The sequence below is a fragment of the Hermetia illucens genome, chromosome 1 (genome assembly GCF_905115235.1).
Source record: "Hermetia illucens chromosome 1, iHerIll2.2.curated.20191125, whole genome shotgun sequence".
NCBI lineage: Eukaryota > Metazoa > Arthropoda > Insecta > Diptera > Stratiomyidae > Hermetia > Hermetia illucens.
Window position 1 is genome coordinate 174,354,437 of NC_051849.1, and position 19,530 is coordinate 174,373,966.

The 19,530-nt window shown below is 41.8% G+C and overlaps 1 protein-coding gene across 1 annotated transcript; it reads left to right on the top strand.

The window, feature by feature from the left end:
* Positions 1 to 715: 715 nt before the first annotated feature.
* LOC119646753 (probable cytochrome P450 6a21) lies at positions 716 to 18,371 on the top strand. Its single transcript, XM_038047336.1, has 2 exons — positions 716 to 1,874; positions 17,956 to 18,371. The coding sequence occupies exons 1-2, from the start codon at positions 785 to 787 to the stop codon at positions 18,369 to 18,371; spliced, it is 1,506 nt and encodes a 501-aa protein (XP_037903264.1). The 5' UTR covers positions 716 to 784.
* Positions 18,372 to 19,530: the final 1,159 nt, after the last annotated feature.

The window sequence follows — 19,530 nt, forward strand, 5'->3', positions numbered from 1 at the left end:
ATGCCCTTAATCCTAAGGAGTTGTGATGCTCCTTAAGCTGAATTGGAATCTCTCAGTCAAGATTTTGGCAGAAACTGGCACCCTAGCAATCTCAGCTTGTGTCTGGTAGCATTATGTTTTCCATAGTAGAAGAGAGAAATGCCACAGGATCCACAGAAGTACTTTTCAGAGTCTCACCATCTTATTTCATTTATGCCCAAAATATCGGCTGATATGCAAAGTATGCCACGGAAACCGACAGTATGGGACAATGAAGGGAAAATGTGAAAATAATACAGTTGAGCAAATAATAGAAAAAAATTTAAACGGGTTACATTTTTATTTCTAGTAGTTTTCTTGTTGCAAGGATTGACCAAGATTCAATTTCCATTCCCCAGGTCAATGTCCTTTAAATTTTTCCCACCGCAGTTTTTCTCTAGTATGACTAACACTTATTCGCTCACTCCGAAATCTGAGTGTGTAATTTAAAGCAAAACAAAGCCTAGATGAGATTACTTTGGAATTGTCTCCCAATAACTTTTTGAACAATAATAGAACGATTCGTGTTACTAAACATGACCACCACTTAGGCAATTCTACTATATACAGGTACCTACACTAAACCAAACTGAAACTGGTTTGGACCACCAAATGTAATTACTCATATGCCGTCGTTCAGTAGTTATCAGCGTTCGCCCAGATAGTCGAAAAGCAGCACATGTGAACGATTCACAATCTGGAAGTTAGTACAAGAAGAGCCGTGGATTAAGCTGCATGAAAGCTCGTTAGTGTATCTCTTTTCAAAATGGATAATATATCAATCTTTTTGTGTTTTGTGATTGGGTTGATTTCTTTGATTTTAATTTCATTTAAGAAGCGATACGCATATTGGAGGGATCGTGGAATAGCGAACCTAGAGGCCACCATTCCTTTTGGCAATTTACCAATGGGAAAAGTACATATCAAGGATATTACGGACCCAATTTATAAGCAGAAGAAACCTGGTGCTCCTTTCATGGGGGCTTACTTTTTCAGAACTCCTGTCGTTGTAGCAACAGATCTTGACTTTATACAAAATGTTCTTGTTAAAGACTTCAGTAATTTTCATGAACGCGGAATGTACGTGAATGAGGAAGATGACCCTCTTTCCGGGCATATGTTTTCTTTGGATGGTGAGAAATGGAAATCTTTACGAGCAAAACTTTCGCCCACATTTACATCTGGAAAGATGAAATTCATGTTCCCAACGGTAGTGGATGTTGCTGATACACTCAATTCTACACTAGCCGAGGTTTTGAAGACAGAGTCAGAACTAGAGGTGCGGGACTTATTATCCAGGTTCACGACCGATGTGATAGGAACTTGTGCATTCGGAATTGAGTGTAATAGCCTAAAAACTACAGATTCTGAATTTCGTAACTTTGGCTCCAAAATATTCGATAAACCACTTCATGGACCATTGATGGAGTTGTTCAGGACACAGTATCCCAACCTCGCAAGGAGGCTTCATGTTAGGGTTGTGTCGAAAGAAATCGAGGACTTTTTTATGGGATTGGTCCGCGAAACAATCAGTTACCGGGAGAAAAATAATGTGAGACGGAATGACTTTATGGACCTTTTAATACGGTTGAAAAATGGAGAAGCTTTGGATGAACGTTCTCAGAAATTAGGGCGAGTTACCTTCGAAGAAATCGCGGCCCAAGCATTTGTGTTTTTCGTTGCTGGTTTTGAAACGTCTTCAACAAATATGCTATTCACCTTGTATGAATTGGCATTGAATCCAGATATCCAAGAAAAAGCGCGTCGAGAAATTGAAATTATTCTTAGTAAATATGAAGGGAAACTTACTTACGAAGCTGTGCAAGACATGGTTTATGTGGATCAGATTATTAGCGGCAAGTAAATTCATATATCTTTATATATTTGAATATCTACGTTCAATAGGGAAATATTTCAGTCGAACACTCTCAATCAATTTCAGTGAATTTCGACTGTTTGAAAATAGAATTTTGTTGTAGTTTGATTTCAAATTTCATCCTAGAGAAGCAACTTTATGCTATATAAGTTACTGTGCTAATTTTCGAGCATTCACTGGCTTGAGTTTTTTTCTGTCTTTGAAGTTTATTGGCTACTAGAGATGGCTAGGTGATGTATGTAATATTACAAAAGCAATACCACCTTAACGTGTAATATCATATTACCATTAACGATCATCAAAACATTACCAAACATTACATCACCTAGCATCACCGCATCACCTAACATCAGCGCATTACCTTGCATTGCCGCATCATCTAACATCAGCGCATTACGATATCACCTAACATCAGCACATTATCTCGCATTATCGTGTCATCTAGTATCAGCACATTACCCTGCATTGTCTAACATCAGGGGATTATCTTGCATTATCGCATCACCAACATCAGTGTATTACAAAAATGATGATGATATTACTTCACTGAAAAGTAATATTTTGCAATGTAATGTTAAATTAAAAAGTATTACCGCTCTTCGCAGCACAAGTGACGGCTGCTGGTGTCGAGTGCTGAACTGATGACGACGCCAAGCTGATGCCGATGCCGAGCATTACCTGTGAATCTATTTTTGTTATGGCTGATTGTTCTCTTGGTTGCTTTGCACTAGTTTTGGGCTGGTTTTGGGTTCGCTTTGGGCTAGAAGAATTATTTCGGTTGTAAGTAAATTCGTTGATGGAGATTGTTTACCTTAAATAAAATTGATCTATAATGTTATCATTAGGCTGATGATTGGTGTGTGCATGCTGCTGGTGCTAGACCAAATGTAAGGTTAAGCAAGACAGCCGAGGTCTACACAGTGTTTGGCTTTTATGATAGATGCTGCTCAAAATTTGTGAGGGTCTTATCTATTGTACTTCACTTTTCTTATATAAGGTGTAATCCTTGTTTATGGTGCCTATTATATGTATAAAATGCTTACTTACTTTTAGTTTCATTATCCATTCTATTTGTCGACTGTAGTGCGCTTATCGTTTTACTTTTGGTTTTAGATTTTGTTGAATGGTAAAATATTAATTTCGTGGGTGATTTCATCCCATACAGTTTAAATAACTTAATGTTAGATTGCCAGCCCTAACTAAAGTGTGAAGGGAAATCAATTGATCAGGTTCACATAGGAAGTTAACAATAAATTAAATTCTAACTGATTTACTTTTATATGAAAAACGCATTACTTTCCCACACGGGGTGCTCTAAATCATTAAATATGCATGTTTCATGTTGCACATAATATATGAATGAATATTAAGTGAATTTATATACCTGTCTCATATACAATATAAGAAAATGCTTGATTATGCATAGTAACAAGTGATTGCTTGTCCTTTACTTAGCATCAACGCTCACGCTGTTTTTTTTGTTTATAATGAAGTTGATGTTTGCGATATCACATTGTAATAATGAATGTATTTAATAATGATATTACATTGTAATATCACTTTCAAAAAGTGATCTGATATCATATTACACAATAGGATGATGTTTCGCGCATCTCTGCTGGCTACTCTATCTATTTCAATAGTTACCCTTCCTTTGCTAAGGTTTTTTCTTACTCATTGCAGTTATGCATGCGGTATGGAAAATTTGGATTGGGGTTTTAACTTTTAATTTTTATAATTCACACAATAGAAAGATAACCAATTAATTTAGACAATAGATAAGATATTTCTCACGTAGTGAACAACTTCAAAGAAAGGAACGTTGAAAGTAAGTCCGCGTGAATTACTTTTAGTTGATTGGGGTCGCGGCCGATAAGATTGTTTCTTTCGCATTGTCATATAAGATAGTAGAATTAATAATTTCAGTAACGTTAATTTTTTTAATGTCGGATTTCTTTGAAGAGCAAACAGATGATGATTCCATCAAAGCTAAAATCATGCGATATGTTCTGGGATATAGGCTAGTAATTACAATTTTAACAGCCAAGTCGGGACGGAGCCCTTATTCAGACGACACATTGTCTCATAAAGCTTACATCAAACTACAAATGATAACGGACTGCGGATTATTCAATAAGCAGTGTCACACCAAACGGTTGTTGGAAGTACCTGGTTCGCCCAGAAAGCGGTCCACAAACATACGTTGGCCTCTCCAGATGGGACCATTTTCAACCAAATTGACCACGTGCTGATCGAACGTCGTCACCTCTCAGCCGTGATGAATGTCAGAACATATAGGGAGGCCAATATAGACTCGGATCACTATCTCGTTGGTATGGTACTCCAACCTCGAATAACAACACCACAGAGAATCCCCTCTGACAATCAGGTGAGAGTTAACACTGACGCCATCCACAACACAGCCCTCCGTAACACCTATAAGAGGGAATAAGATGCCATAATAACCGCAGTCAACAGAGATCCTGGAGATGAAGCGTCAACAAATGATTTCCATAATCACCTGAAGAATGTTATCATAAATACGATTACAAACATATTCGGCCCAGCCGCAAAACGAGTCGGAACGGCTGGTTTGACGATGAATATAAGCTAACAGCGGAACGGAAGAATGCATATCGAGTAATGTTGTATTCTCAAAGGACTCGGGCACAGACGGAGACTTTTCACGAACTCCGGCGAGTCGAGAAGGGACTTCACAGCCGGAAAAAGGAAGCCTGGGAGAACCAACAAGTCTATCAGAAAAGTAAAGGGAGCAATCGCACCAGGTGCGGAGGTTTTACCAACAAATCAGCAGAATGAAGTTTGGAGTTGGAGGTCCGCCAACTGAAGACGACGGACAAATACTGCCACCACCAAATATAGAAGAAACAATCCATGAAGTTTATCGGCTAAAAAATCATAAGTCGCCAGGAGCCGATGGAATTACAGTCGAATTGGTTAAATATGGAATTACATCAAGTTGTTCATCAATTTATGCTCACGGTCTGGGACAGCGAATCAATGCCTGACGACTGGCAAAGAGGCATGATCTGTCTGATACATAAAAAGGGAGATATCACACAGTGCAGCAATTGCAGAGGTATCACGTGGGTGCGTTTTATCGATAATATATTTTCCGCTATCTTCCTAGGGCGGATAGCCCCATATGCCCAGAACATCATTGGCCCATACCAAAGAGGCTTCACTCCAGGCAAATCAGCAACAGATCAAATTTTCTGTGTGCGGCAAGCGATGGAAAAACTGTTGGAATATGGACATCAGTTGCACCATCTTTCATTTACCTTAAAGCCGCCTATGATAGCATAGCCACAGTAAAACCGTACACGGCCATGAGAGAATTCGGTATCCCGACGAAATTAACAAGACTGACTAGGCTGACCCTGACCAATGTGCAACGCCAGATAGAAGCAGCTGAATCGCTTTCAAGACCTTTCGACATCAACGACGGTCTACGGCAAGGGGATGCCCTATCATGCGTCCTCTTTAACATGGCCCTCAAAATGCGAGAGGTTCGATCCTTTTTAAGTCCACTCAACTACTGGCCTATGCTGACGATATTGACATCATGGGAAGAACGACCCGAGACGTACAAATAGTCTTCATTCAGATCGAGCAGGCAGCGTTCGGTGATATCTTGGGCTGTACATCAATGATTTCAAGGCAAAATATATGGTGGCATCGTCGGCACCGAAAACCAACAACATCAAACCGCACTGGTCAAACGAGAAGAATAGAGATAGGAGACTACAACTTGGAGACCGTTGATAATTTCTCCTGTATAACAGAGCCTATTTCAGCTTACAAAAACCGTTCCGCTCGAAGCGTCTCACCATAGGGTCAAAGCTCTTACTGTACTAGACAATGATCTTGGCAGTCTTCACGTATTCCTCGGAAATTTGGGGTCTTATCATGAAAAATGTCCGGGCAGTTGCTGTCAAGCGTCCGAGCGGATCTGACGTGTTTCAAAAGTGATTCGAGTAAAACGATAGTGAAAGAAGTGATACCAAACAAATCAATTGTGTGTGGCGCAATGTCAAAGCGCCAAGTTGACGATAGGTCACCGTCGCCAGAGGGGATGGATCCTGAGCCCAAAAGGATCCACCCCTATGGGGACAGCGAAGGCGAGGCCCCATCCAGCCCCGAAGGCAGTCGGGAATTTGCTCCCGAAGACAGTCGGCAATCTGCCTCCGAAGACAGCGAGTCAGTTATGGTTCTCGAATCAATCGATAACGATGTCGCCGTGCTAAGGAGACAAGTCCAAGAACTCAAGACCTCCTTGAAGGAGATGACGAGTTGGTACGACCGGCTCAGTGCCCTCTTCAGTTCTTCATTGACACAATCTACAATAGCCCTCACCAACACAACACCACAGTACAACACACCAGGTACATCAGCCAATGAGAACCGAGAAGAACGGTCTCGGGAAGAAATTACAATTCCGAAATCCAGTTTGCTACATAAAACAGTTCCAACAACAACAGATACAACCTCACCGCAACTAACCGTACCACCAATGAAAGCCGCTCATCATCCTACTCAGCAGCTACAACAGCCATCCACCCACACCCCAACAACAACCACCACAACCACACCACAAGCCGCTCAATCTACTAAACCAAATAAACAAGAGGTAAGTCAGGAAAAATTTCCACTATTAATTATCCGCGCGGACCCCATAACCACAAAAAAGATTACGACCCAAATCCTGTCCACGATCCCTACGAACATAGCACTTAAAAAAACCTCAATTCACTCCACCCACGTCCTCGCCACTTCCCAGGCAGATTATGAATCGGCCAAAAATATTCTAAAAGAAGGTAACCACCCCTTCTTCACGTATACCCCAACACATCTGAAACCCGTCAACCTAGTCCTTCGGGGACTAGATTTTACATACTCCCCTGAGGAAATACTCAAGGAACTACACCGCCTCGGCATCTCCGAAGCCATCAGCGTCCGTCAGTACGAGACCAGCTCGTCCCGACGAAACGCAAAACCCCTCCACCTCTTCCTTGTAACGTTCTCTCCCAAATTCCAACAATCAACCCTTACGAAAGCCAGGGCGATGTTCCACTGCGTCGTCAAGTTTGAGGCAATACAACTCCACGAAATAGCTCAATGCCGGAACTGCCAGCTCATTGGGCATGCTGCGTCAAACTGCAACCTGCCATACCGATGCGTTAAATGCAACACCCCCCACGGTCCACGCCAGTGCCCTTAGAAACAGGATGAGAACCCATCCTGCATTAACTGCGGAGCCAACACACATCCGGCGAGTTATCGCAACTGTCCGATGTTCGTCCAAGCCCGCACCCGCCAGTCACAACAATCCCTCCCTACAAAACCAAACCCCAGCCCACCAACCAAACCCGGTCCCCAACTGAAGCTCGCCCAGATTACTCCTTCACATAACCCGACACCATTCTCATACGTCGCAATGGCTAGGAACGCCTCGCACCAGACACCCAGTTTCGACCTCGACTCCGAGATCCTCTCACTATTCAACACCTCCACAGCCCAACTAGCCTCCCAACTCACCACATTCCTCCCCACATACAACTCCCTGTCCTCACCAATGGAGAAGAGACTCGCGCTCCTCTCCTTCCTCTGCCAAGTGTCCCCCAGTAATGTTCACTAAAGTGGTATTACTGAACGTCAATTCTGTCGTCAGCTGACAAAAACGCCACGAATTGACCAATTTTCTTTCCGCCCACAAACCCAACCTACTCCTTCTCACCGAATCCAAACTCAACCCTAGGCATAAGCTGCACATCCCCAACTATACCACCTTCCGCTCCGATCGCATTGACCGCCAAGGCGGGGGCACAGCCATATTAGTAGCAAATCCCATAGACACCCAACGGGTTTACATCCCATCCACCATCGCCTCATCCATTGAGTTAACCGTCGTCTCCATAGCTACACCGTCCTCCATCATATTCATAGGCAGCCTCTACTGCCCCGACCAAACCCTTAATCCCGCCGACATCTCCAACCTAGCACAGCACCTCAAAACCCTACCAGTTAGTCAACACAAACGTTTCTCCCTCGTACTAGGGGGCGACCTAAACGCCAAACATAATACATGGTATAACACCACCATAAACGCCAATGGGAATAGGTTAGCCAACTGGTACACGCAGCACTCCCAACCTCTACAGCTTACCCTCCTCCCCACCAACCAACCCACCTACCGCCGGCGAAATACCCACTCCTTCATCGACCTCTTCCTGGTAAGTAACCACCTCCTCATCCACCTTAGCCACCCCACCTCCCCCCAAGACCTTCCCACCATTCCAGGCATGAGTGACCATGACGGAGTGGTTTTCCACTTCAACACCACGGATCGCCTACACAAATCCCAGCCTAAATTCCTTCCCAACTACGCTGCCACCAACTGGCAACGACTCAACCACAACCTAGCCGACAAACTCTCGACTATCTGTCTCCCGCCTAATCCGTCTCCTTCCGAAATCGACTCCGCCGTTGAAAAGTTCACGGAGTTAACTCAACAAGCCTGCAATGAAACCATCCCCCTCAGACCCCTAAACTACCAGGGCCTAATCACCCTCCCACCCCATGTCCTCGACCTCATCAAGCAGAAAGCCACCCTAAGACGCCAACTCCACCGCCATAGATACGCTCCCCAGTTTAACTTCCTTAAGGGGGTCATCCCGTGTGATGGCCGTTTTTTTTTGCCTTTTTTTGAAAAATTATTTTGAAGGACTGGATAAAGATAGAAACGTGATTTTTTCACCATATGTTTATTGATATCTCTAGTATATGTGATAAATTTTTCAGTTTGATTTCGTAGCTAATTTTTGGAATAGGTGTTAATTTATGCACCTATCTCCAAAAAAAGGTGTTTTTCTGCTGCCACGCTGGAGGGCGCTGTGTTCATCTGAGGGAAAAAACTAAACGGCATTTTAATGTGGACAATATTCCACGGTCCGCAAACTAGGATAATTAGAAAATATTAAAAGGTAAATTTTTGGTGGGCTTTTAAACTTAATTTTTTGGATTTTGGTGTTTTTTTACGGCTTTTTTTATCAATAAAAAAAAACGACCAGTCCGATTGCAATTATCCTAATTTGCGGACCGTAGAAATATCTACTGAAGAAGCCGCGAAAATTCCAAAGAATTTGGTGGGATAGATTTTGAGCTATGGTGGCAGCCGATTTTCAAGATGCAGTTTCGAGAAAAACGCATTTGAAAATTTAAATGTGATTATCAACAGTAAAATTTTAGCTTACCATTAATCTGCTATACCTAGTCCATAGAGAGTACCCTCCGTTTCTTCAAAAAAGTCTTGTTAGGCCGATTGTTGCTCTCTGGTGTCAATTGTGGCTCTTTTAGCGAGGTCAGTCGATCGTCGTTCGGACCGACAAATTCGCGCTTCATTACGGCGGTCGACATAAACCTGACATATGTGACCAACTTGACATCCCATGGTCACTAGGATTTTGAGAATGCCATTGAATCCTTCATTGAAAATAATTACAGCCAGAAAAGTGGCTATTTCTACGACCTTGGCCCCAGAATGAAGGTGTTTAAGAGCGAAAGTTCAGATCAATGCATTTTACGACTCATTGATATTCTGGGTCTCTGCTCCTAAACATCTGTTCAAGAGATCATCTCGTAACAAATCTTCGTAGATTGGTTTGATGACTATTTGTACTCCTTCAGTCAAAGGTGCCTTCTCGTGGTGAAAACTATTCAGTTCTCCTTTAGCTTCGGCTTTGCGCCATTTGCACCAACTGTCCTCGCCTGCTGGACAATTTTGATGCTGAGGATTTTCGTCTGTAGAACATTTCTGAAAGAAAGTTTCCCAAATTTCTTGCTTCATTCCTTCTATCGAATTTGCGTGTCGACGAATAGCCAGCCCAGAAAATGTAGTGAGGTCCTTATCAGTAACTTTTCCAGCCCCTTTTCCACCAATGTCTTTGTGATTCTTCTTTGCGTTTCTAAGCCGCGTTCCCATTCTTTTCTCGACATGTCCTTCGTATTCCTTTTTTACTACTACGTATGCAGAAATTTGCAGAAATGCCGGAGAAAACTCCAGCAAAATCCAATATACAATATACAAAACTTGTCGCAATTGGAACATCCATGTTCATGCTTGCTAAAAGTTTCTTTGCTGATGTTGATGCGAAGTCCTTTTTCTTCTCTGATAAGTATCGATTCCCATGAAATACTCGTTTTTTAGTGCGAGCATGACGTTGAACGTTAAAGCGATCTCCCTTCGTACGATCCATTTAAAAAAATCACTGAACACACAAACAACACAATACTTACAACAAAATATAACTGAGTATAGCTTGAAAGCCTTTCAGTGCTCACTCTAGACTGGATTATCCTTTTTATTCCAAATAATAAATAAGTTTAAACAGTTGATTGGTTTTCCATCTTTTTATATTTATACCTGTGTTCAAATTTATAAGGCTCAGGTGAAAAACTAACAGGTAAAAAAAGATTCGATGCTCTTTCTCATCGAGTACTCTAGGCGCGGCTGCAAACTCCTTACCTGTTTAACCCTGTAATTTCTCAAGGACTCGGAATATCGGAAAATCCCTTTGCCCACATATTCTCCACTATATATAGATACAATTCATGCAAAAAAAAAAAATCGATTTCTCCAACCCGACACACGGGATGACCCCCTTAAATCACGTATCTACTCCCTGTCACACCTCATCCAATCCCACATTCAGACGCTATACGCTGACCACTACGCTGTGAAGCACGCGAATATCTCGCTCAATAGGCAAACGTGCAGCAAACTACGTGGTACTTGCCCTCGCCTCGCGAAACCGCGCGCAGCCAGCGTCCTCCCCCATAACACCTCCCCCAAAGCCCACGCCGACCTGATTGCCAACAGCTTCTTGGCAGCCCATGGCACCACTCTACATCTGTCCGACCCACCCACGGAAACAGTGGTGCGCCAATAAATCCACAACCTAACTACCACACCATCCGTATACACCCATTTTCCAATCCCCCCACCCCAACAGATAGCACCCAACTGCCTACCAATACATGCCGTCACACCCCAGACAGTAGAATCCATCATCCTTTCCCGAAACAACAAAAAGTCATCTGGCCCTGACCATATCCCTATCATCATCCGAAAGAAATGTACAAAATCGCTATGCCCATTCCTCGCCCAACTCTTCAACCAATGCTTGCTATCTGCATACTTTCCCTCTCCATGGAAAGAATCCCATATCGTTCCAATCCTAAAAAAGGATCAGCCCTCAGCCTCCCCAAGCAGCTGCCGCCCCATCTCCCTCCTCAACGTGACATCGAAAATGTTCGAGCACGTCATCCACGACATCATGCTCCAACACATCACCGACCACGACATTATCCCCCTCTTCCAGTTTGCCAATAGGCGTGGCCACGGCACCTCACACGCCCTCCTAGTTCTCAAAACCAACATCCTAACCCAGATAAACAACAACATCCCCACCACCGCTTGCCTCCTTGATATTCAAAAAGCCTTCGACACAGTCTGGCACGAAGGCCTCACCTACAAACTCTCCCACACTTTCAAATTCCATCCGCAATTATGCAAACTCATCATCAACTACCTGTCCGACCGTCAAGCCCGAGTACGTATCCACGATACCCTATCCGACCCATACAATCCACCAGCAGGCATCCCCCAAGGCTCAGTACTGTCAGCAACTCTATTTTCCCTTTATACCGCCGATATACCACTCCAACACCCCACCAACTCTCCACTAACGGTCAAAACCGTCCAATACGCTGACGACTTGATTCTTTACACCTCGTCCCGAAACATACAATCCGCCCAAAACCGCATCAATACCACAATCCTAACGCTCAACAAATTCCTCCAATCCTGGAAACTCCTCTTCAACCCCAGCAAATGTGAAGCCATCATCTTCCGCGGTAGAGCCACCTTTACCCGCAAGATGCGAGCCGACGATCAAAATCGGAACATCCACCATTCCCTCCGTCCAATCCAGTAAATACCTGGGAATAACCCTCAATACCCGCCTATCACCCGTGCCCCAAGTAAATTCCATCATCGCAAAAACTCTAACAGGACTAAAAACCTTATGGCCCATCCTTAAGAAAGACTCCGCTATCTCCCCCAAAGTCAAACTCTACTGCTACAAGCAGCTGGTCCGTCCCCTAATCACATACGGATTCGTCGCATGGTGCGACGTCTCTTCATCGCAAATGGAACGTCTACGAGTACGTGAAAGGAGGTTCTTCCGACTATCCCTCTCCCAATCATATCTCCACCCCAACCAAGCCGTCTATGACGAGATAAAATGCTCCCGCGTAGACCAGATACTCCTCACCTCACTGACCAAATGCCAAACCCATGAAAATAGCCTCATCCAGTTCTACTCCCACATCCGCAACCATAACACGAACCCCTCATACCGTCACCATTCCCTCCCTGCAGACCTCCTAACCCTGTCCTCTCAGAACAGCAGCTATCACAACGGCAAACTGATATTATTTAACCGCCCATACGATCGACATCGGCCTGGCCTCGTCTACTCCACCGCCCAATAACAAAGCATCCCCTATATGTATCCTTCCTCCACCCATTCACGCAAAACAATAATCTCGCCGCATAAACTACAAAATAAGAGGGGTTTTTCCTGACTTTCCGCTCTATAGCATAAGTCTTAGGATAAGTTAGTATTACCTTAATTTAAGTCCAGTAATATACGAAATGTTAGTCTCTAGGAAAAGTTTTATACTGTTAGAGATAAGTTTAGTATTAAGTTTAGCCATAAGCTATGTACAAACCAAATATGAATGTGTTAACAAAATAATGAAAAATATCCAACTCTTGGCGGCGTTCGGGAGAAGAATCCTCCGAAGAATTTTTGATCCTCTACGTGATGATGGACGATTCCGTAGCCCACATAACGACGAGATCCATGAGAGATACCATGACCGTCAGGTTGTGGATAAAATCCGGCTCAATAGGTGACGGTGGGCGGGTCGCTTAGAATTCTATAAGGGCAATATCTATGGTAGAGAAAGACCCTGCCTGAGATGGAACATCGGCGTAGGTCAGCACACCAGACAGCTTTCGGGGATATCGAATTGGTGGACCTCGCCACAAAACCGGGATTTCTGGAGTTCCTTGTTAGGGCAGGCCTAGACCGCATACTGGTTGTTGCGGCATTAATGATGATGAATCATAATTTTGGTTTAGATTGAATTTTTCCTATCATGGACAGAGAAGGTGGAGCAACTTTATGCAATGATTTAGGCTAGAAAATTCCCAATAGCATATAGGTATTTAGTTTCGTAAGAATTAAGGAGGGAAAAATCTGTAAATAGGCAATAATAATGCAATATTTACTTTTCTTTCTAAAAAGAACAGGAAAGATTGAGAATGCTGAAAAATGCCTCTTCGAGAAAAGCGCTTTTAAAGATTCATTATCATCAACACCGTAGCAACTGATGTTCAGTTCTGGCCTGCCTTAGTAAAGACTTCCAAATATCCCGGTTTTGCCCCGAGGTCTACCAATTCCATACCCTTAAAAGCTGTCCGACGTCCTGGCCTACGCCGACGCTTCATCTGAGGCAGGGTGTCTTTAGAATTTTGTGTAAAACAAAACCTTCTTAAAATCGGTTTACTGTCTGTCAGTCTGTCACACGGATTTTTCTGGGAGATAGTTGTTGCGATTGACACCAAGTTTGGTGGAAAGGTGGGAACTGTGAACGCTTACGCATGCATAGTTCTACCTCGAATTTGCAAAAGTCGGGTGTAAATGTTTTTTTCATCAAACATAGTCATGTGGGGTACGAAATGAATCCCGGATAGTACTCTAAGAGGCCGGTCTTCGTTTTGACATTTATTGCAAAGGTGGCGAATGCGGGGGGTTGAAAGTGATTTATAAGGCTATGATATATAGTTGATGGAAATCGCACTATTGCTAGCAAAGTTGTAATAGGTCAAAATGGTCGCTTTTTTAGAAATTGAAGGTTTTGAATGTCAATATCACTCGAAAGTGGATATTTTCACGTACTAATGGGACAAATGCGCACTCAAATAACAAAAATACATAAAACCTTTCATACCTGAAGCGTCCAGCTTTCGGATTCCCGACTTGTTTCTACTATAGATATTTATAGACTTTCCAGGCTGGATTATTCTCACTCATATGCCTTAAACGACTCGGTAACCTATTGAGTCGGATTTTATCCACCACCGACCACCAATAAAAACATGAGCAGAAAGATCATTGTCATGTGCAATAAAAGCTTTGATCCTATGCTGAAACGTTTCGAGCGGAATAGTTTTTGTTACCTGAAATAAACTCTTTTGACTGCCAACCACCGTGTACACATTTTGTCGTTGGTTGCAATTTGCCACCCTAGATAGGACAAATGTGATCCTTCTGTCTTTATTGTTTTTAGTTTTATTGATGTTAATGTTGTTTTCGTTTTCGGTGCTAGCATTGACACTGTGCAGCCCAACATCTTGCGCCGCTTGCTCTATTTTGAGGAAGGCAATTTGAACATCTTGGGTTTTTCTTCTTGGGTCAGCAGCTGGGTGGACTTCAGTGGTTGTATACAGTTGTGATGGTCGCTGAAATTGAAAATTTTTCTTTGCATACTCTTTAAGTACATTATCTCAAGAATATTCTCACCTTTCAACAATCGGAGTATTAGGTTGGAAGTTAAAGCTATTTATAACGCATTACCTCGCTGCTCCTGCGTAGTTGTGCATAGGCTTCTGAACCTTCGTCATACTCATCATACTGCTTATAATTGCAGCCAAAAGGCAAGTGGTTTATAGCCAGCATCAAACCAATGTTTCAGAGTCTGCAGAGGGCATACTGTATGGCCCTAGAATCGCCAACTCGATGTAAATAAACAAGTTAATTTTTAAAATGAACAACACAAACTTTAAACGCTATTATCTCAGAATCGTGTTTTTGTTAAAGTGCATTAGGGGTGGACTCGATTGCTAACAAACTACTAGTGCAATCAACGCAACATTTTCACTACTTATTTATTACCATAATAGCTAGTCGCTTTGGCCCCCGATGATGTTCTAGACATCTTGGCCTAACTGGCCTAGCAAGATAGCGGCGAAAGTGTAGCTGCACTCCATGATATCCTCTTTTTAAGATTTTATGGGAAATAATGGGATATTGCTATATTTTAGAAATTTACCCGAAAACCCCCCTTCAGTTCAACCTACAAATACAAAATTGCATGAAGGATAATATAATGCATAACCTTGCGAAGTTTGAATGAAATTCAACTATTATTAACAAAGCTATGGAGGGTCCAAGATACGCATTTTACGTGAATTTACGGCATTCTAAGACGTGACGTCATCATCGTATAAATTCGTCTAATAAGCGAGGAGCCCATGGGGATATTTTAGTTTTTTAGTTATTTGTAGACCAGTGTGAGTAACTCGAGACAGATATGTGTGTGCTTATGTATATGCTAATTAAGTTTGCGATTAGCGTCCAATAGGATAGACATGTGTGACCGTTAGTACCAGTGGTATTTATTTTAAGTACATATATGTATGCTTTTGAGCACGGAGTAAAGTGGAAATGCGTGAAGATGCGTTAGATTACTTTGGATGGTCAACGTTTGTTTATTTGGAATGAGCACAATATTGATGTTTTTTATATGTATGTATATATGTGTATCTAGATTTTACCAATTAATGAAGGAATATTTAGCATTTTTAAGGTTTTGTGTGAAACAAAACCTTATTAGAATCGAGACGGTGTCTGTCTGTCCGTCTGTCTGTCTGTCTGTCTGTCTGTCTGTCTGTCTGTCTGTCTGTCTGTCTGTCTGTCACACCCGATTTATTCGGAAACGGCTGGACCGATTGTCACGAAAATTGGTGAGAGTATGTAATCTGGTGATCCCTTTACATGCAGTAAGTGGCGCCATCTTGTGTTAAGTCTAAGGGGGGGCTCCCCATACATGTGAATGAAGGGTGCAAATTTTTTTTTCACAGAATGTAGCCATGTAGGGTATCAAATGAAAGGTCTCGATTAGTACTTTTCGAAACTGGTAGAATATTTGATATTAGGTGAAACATGGAGGAGTGAGCGCTCAAAATATGACCCCCAAAAAGTGTAACAGGTCTCGTTCTCAGAACCTATCCAACCGAAAAATCTGAAAAAAATCGCAGTGGTGCATCTCTACGAAATCTAGGCCTCAAAATATATCCGGTTCCGACATCTGCACAAATAAAGTTAATAATAGTATATTTCCACATTTTAGAAATTTACCCGGCACCCCTCTTATGTTCATCCCAGAAGTACAAAATTCGGCATGCGTGTAATGAAGAACATAGTGCACAATTTGGTCAAGTTTGAAGAAAATCCAATTATTATTAACAAAGTTATAGGAGGTGAAACTTTACAATTTTTTGTAAATTTCGTGCACTCTACAACCTGCATGACGTCATCATCACATATCAATTCGTCAATACCACAACGAAGTAAGTTCTTGTGAATTGGGTCGCAGAGAATTATTTTGTTTTAGTTTTTTTAATTATTTGCCAGCCAGACATGTGTGCATGTAGGTATATAATATATGCGTGCTAATGAACTTTGCGGGTAGTGCCTAATTCAAATAGATATAAGAAGTAAATCCGAAATATGGGTACGATCAATTTATATACGTGCATATATGTGTACAGTATTCGGAAATAGGCAGTTTGTTTGTTTAGGGTGAGCGTAATATCTATGGCTGTAATATGTACGTATGTCCCGTAGTTTGGAAAAATATGAAGGATTATGTTGGATTTGTAGCTAAATACGGATAGAAAAATATGCGTTGAAATTTCTTACATAAGATGAACACAAAAACTTTATATCCGAAGCGCGAGCTTCCGGTATTCCGACTTGTTTACTATTTACGAATGGATCATTTCTGAAATACTTGGCGATGACAGCGTTTGCCGTCTTCATTTGGCGGAAACTTCATGTCGCTGATATTCTGATTCCTGCGCAGGTCGTCAAAGTATTCAACCGATTATTTCAATAGATCCATATGAAATCATTGAATCACTTGCTCTGACTTTGTGGCGACTGGGGCTAAAACAGTTATCGTTAAACCAATTATAAAGTCCTGCATGTAGTTTTATAGATCCTTTGTCGATGTTCCATCTCCAGGACATCTGGTAGTTGCAGTTATTGCAGCATCCATTTCATCCTTATAGGAGTTGCTGAGGAATTTGTTACGAATGACTGCAGTGTTCACTCTCATCTGATTGTCAGAGGAGATTTGAGGTCGATCGTAGATCAGACATTTCACTATTCCACTAACAACTATTTTCGCAGGCCAGCGAGCAGACTTCAAACAAATTGACTTGCTATTCAGGATAAAGACATTTGCCTGGTGATCACTGTGGGTGTAAAGTTCACCGACTTTCCAGGATCTATTGCCAACTAGCGAAGGACTAACAAAGGTTAGATCCACAGCCGAACCGGACCTCCCTTTCAAGTAAATATTAACATGACCGTCGTTAGCCAATACGATATCTAATTGCCCGAAAGCTTCCAAGAGGCAACACCATCTTGCAGTCGTCAGTGAACTTCCCCATTCTGCGGCCAATGCATCGAAGTCACAGGCAATGACTTTTGATTTCTGTCCTTTTACATACAAGTCCACTCTGCCCAACATGTCCTCAAATTCAGCCAAGGTAAGGCTTGGAGGAGCATAACAGCTGTAGACCGTCTATTTTTGCACATATGAACCCATTTGTGGACTGCCTCATAGATTCCTGTATGGCTTGGTCCTCGAATGCTCGCAAGGCTGCCTCGCCTGTAAGTTCAGCTATTTACATACATTAGAGCTGGAACTTCTATAGGGCTCGCTTATTATAACCACTTCGACCTCTAATTCGTGGCTGGTCTGCGAGAGCAGCTCTTGAACGACTCTGCTCTTGTCCGGATTTTGAACTTTGTGAACTTGCAGAATAATAGCATTATAATTTTGTTCGCGTTATTTTGCATGGAAAATTAATGATGAAAATTCCTCTTGTTCATTTTCAGAATCTCTTCGTAAATATCCACCAGGTGTCATCCTAGTACGCCAAGCAGTTCGGGACTATCCAGTTCCTGGAACGGAAACAACAATTGAAAAGGGAACGGCAATTTTCATTCCAGTTTTTAGTATCCACCATGATCCGGAAATTTTCCCTAACCCAGAGGTTTTCGATCCGAATCGATTTACACCAGAACAGATAAAAGCTCGCCATCCAATGTCTTTTTTGCCTTTCGGAGAAGGCCCTCGGAACTGCATAGGATTACGATTTGGCCGAATGCAATCGAGGATTGGGTTAATTACACTTTTGAAGAATTATCGATTTAGCCCATGCTCGAAAACTCCAATTCCAATGGCTTTTGCTGAGAGGAGACCAGTTTTGGCACCAAAGTTTGGAATGCATTTGAAAATTGAAAAGATATAAATGAATGTATCATTTGTTGACTAAAAAATGGAGTGCACTCACATTATAATTGATATTTTTGAAAATATATTATTTTGGAGAAATAATTTCGAAGAATTTTTAAGGAGAAATGGATTTTACAGCGAATGCGCGTAAAACGAAGGGAAGAAATTATGGTAAAACTCAGAAATTATTGTGAGTGAAGACGCTTCAGAATAGTAAATGCCAAATAGCATAGGTTTAGGTCTTTCAGTAATGCCGATGCACAAGAAATAGCCTGCTATTTTAGTGTTTTTAAGGTTTTATTTAAAACAAAACCTTATTATCGGTTTTTGTCTGTCCGTCTGTCTGTTAAGAAAGAAAAGGGGGGTGTATAGTTTTTTTTTCACCGAATGCAAACATATAGGGTATGAAATGGAAATCTCGTTTACTATTTTTCGGAACACATATTAGTTTTGACATTTTTTGCAAGGGGGAGGACTGCGGGGACCAAAATGGGTTAATCATTTCAAAGACCCGTTCTTTGAACCACCCAACCTAAATATTAGGTACGGTATTTAGGCCTGAAAATACTCCTTGTTACGATATCTACTGAAATAAAGTTAATAATAGTATATTATTATATTTTGTAAATGTGTTGCGGACCCCCTTAGGTTCTTCCTAGATCCTTAAAAGTATGCAGTGAAATAGACTTTAATTAGAAACATACTAAAACGTTTAGTATAAATCTTCCTATAATTGAGAAAGTTATTATAGGTTACTCCCCACGAGTACCATGTCGTATTGAAACATCGTGTAGCCAAATATTTTTACAAAAAGAGTTAACAAAACCTTTCATACCTGACGCGCCAAACTTTCGGTTTTCGACTTGTTTAGACATTGTTTTCTGTTGAAACGTTAAGTTACGATTGATGCGCGAACGTACAACTTCCACCACTCTCTTAATACGAGGAGGATGGACCCGCCCACTTTTTGGTCAGTTAACTATAATACATCTCCATTCTGTCTGTATAATTCACGATATACGAAAAGTTCATTTACTTAAGTAGCACATAAATATGATTCGTATTCTTGCCTGCTTTGTGAAGGCCAACAATAGTCATGCACACATGATAATTATATATTCCGCTCCGTTGTGGCGATTGTAACACTGCTTTCTAATCGTTGTCGTTTCTTTAGT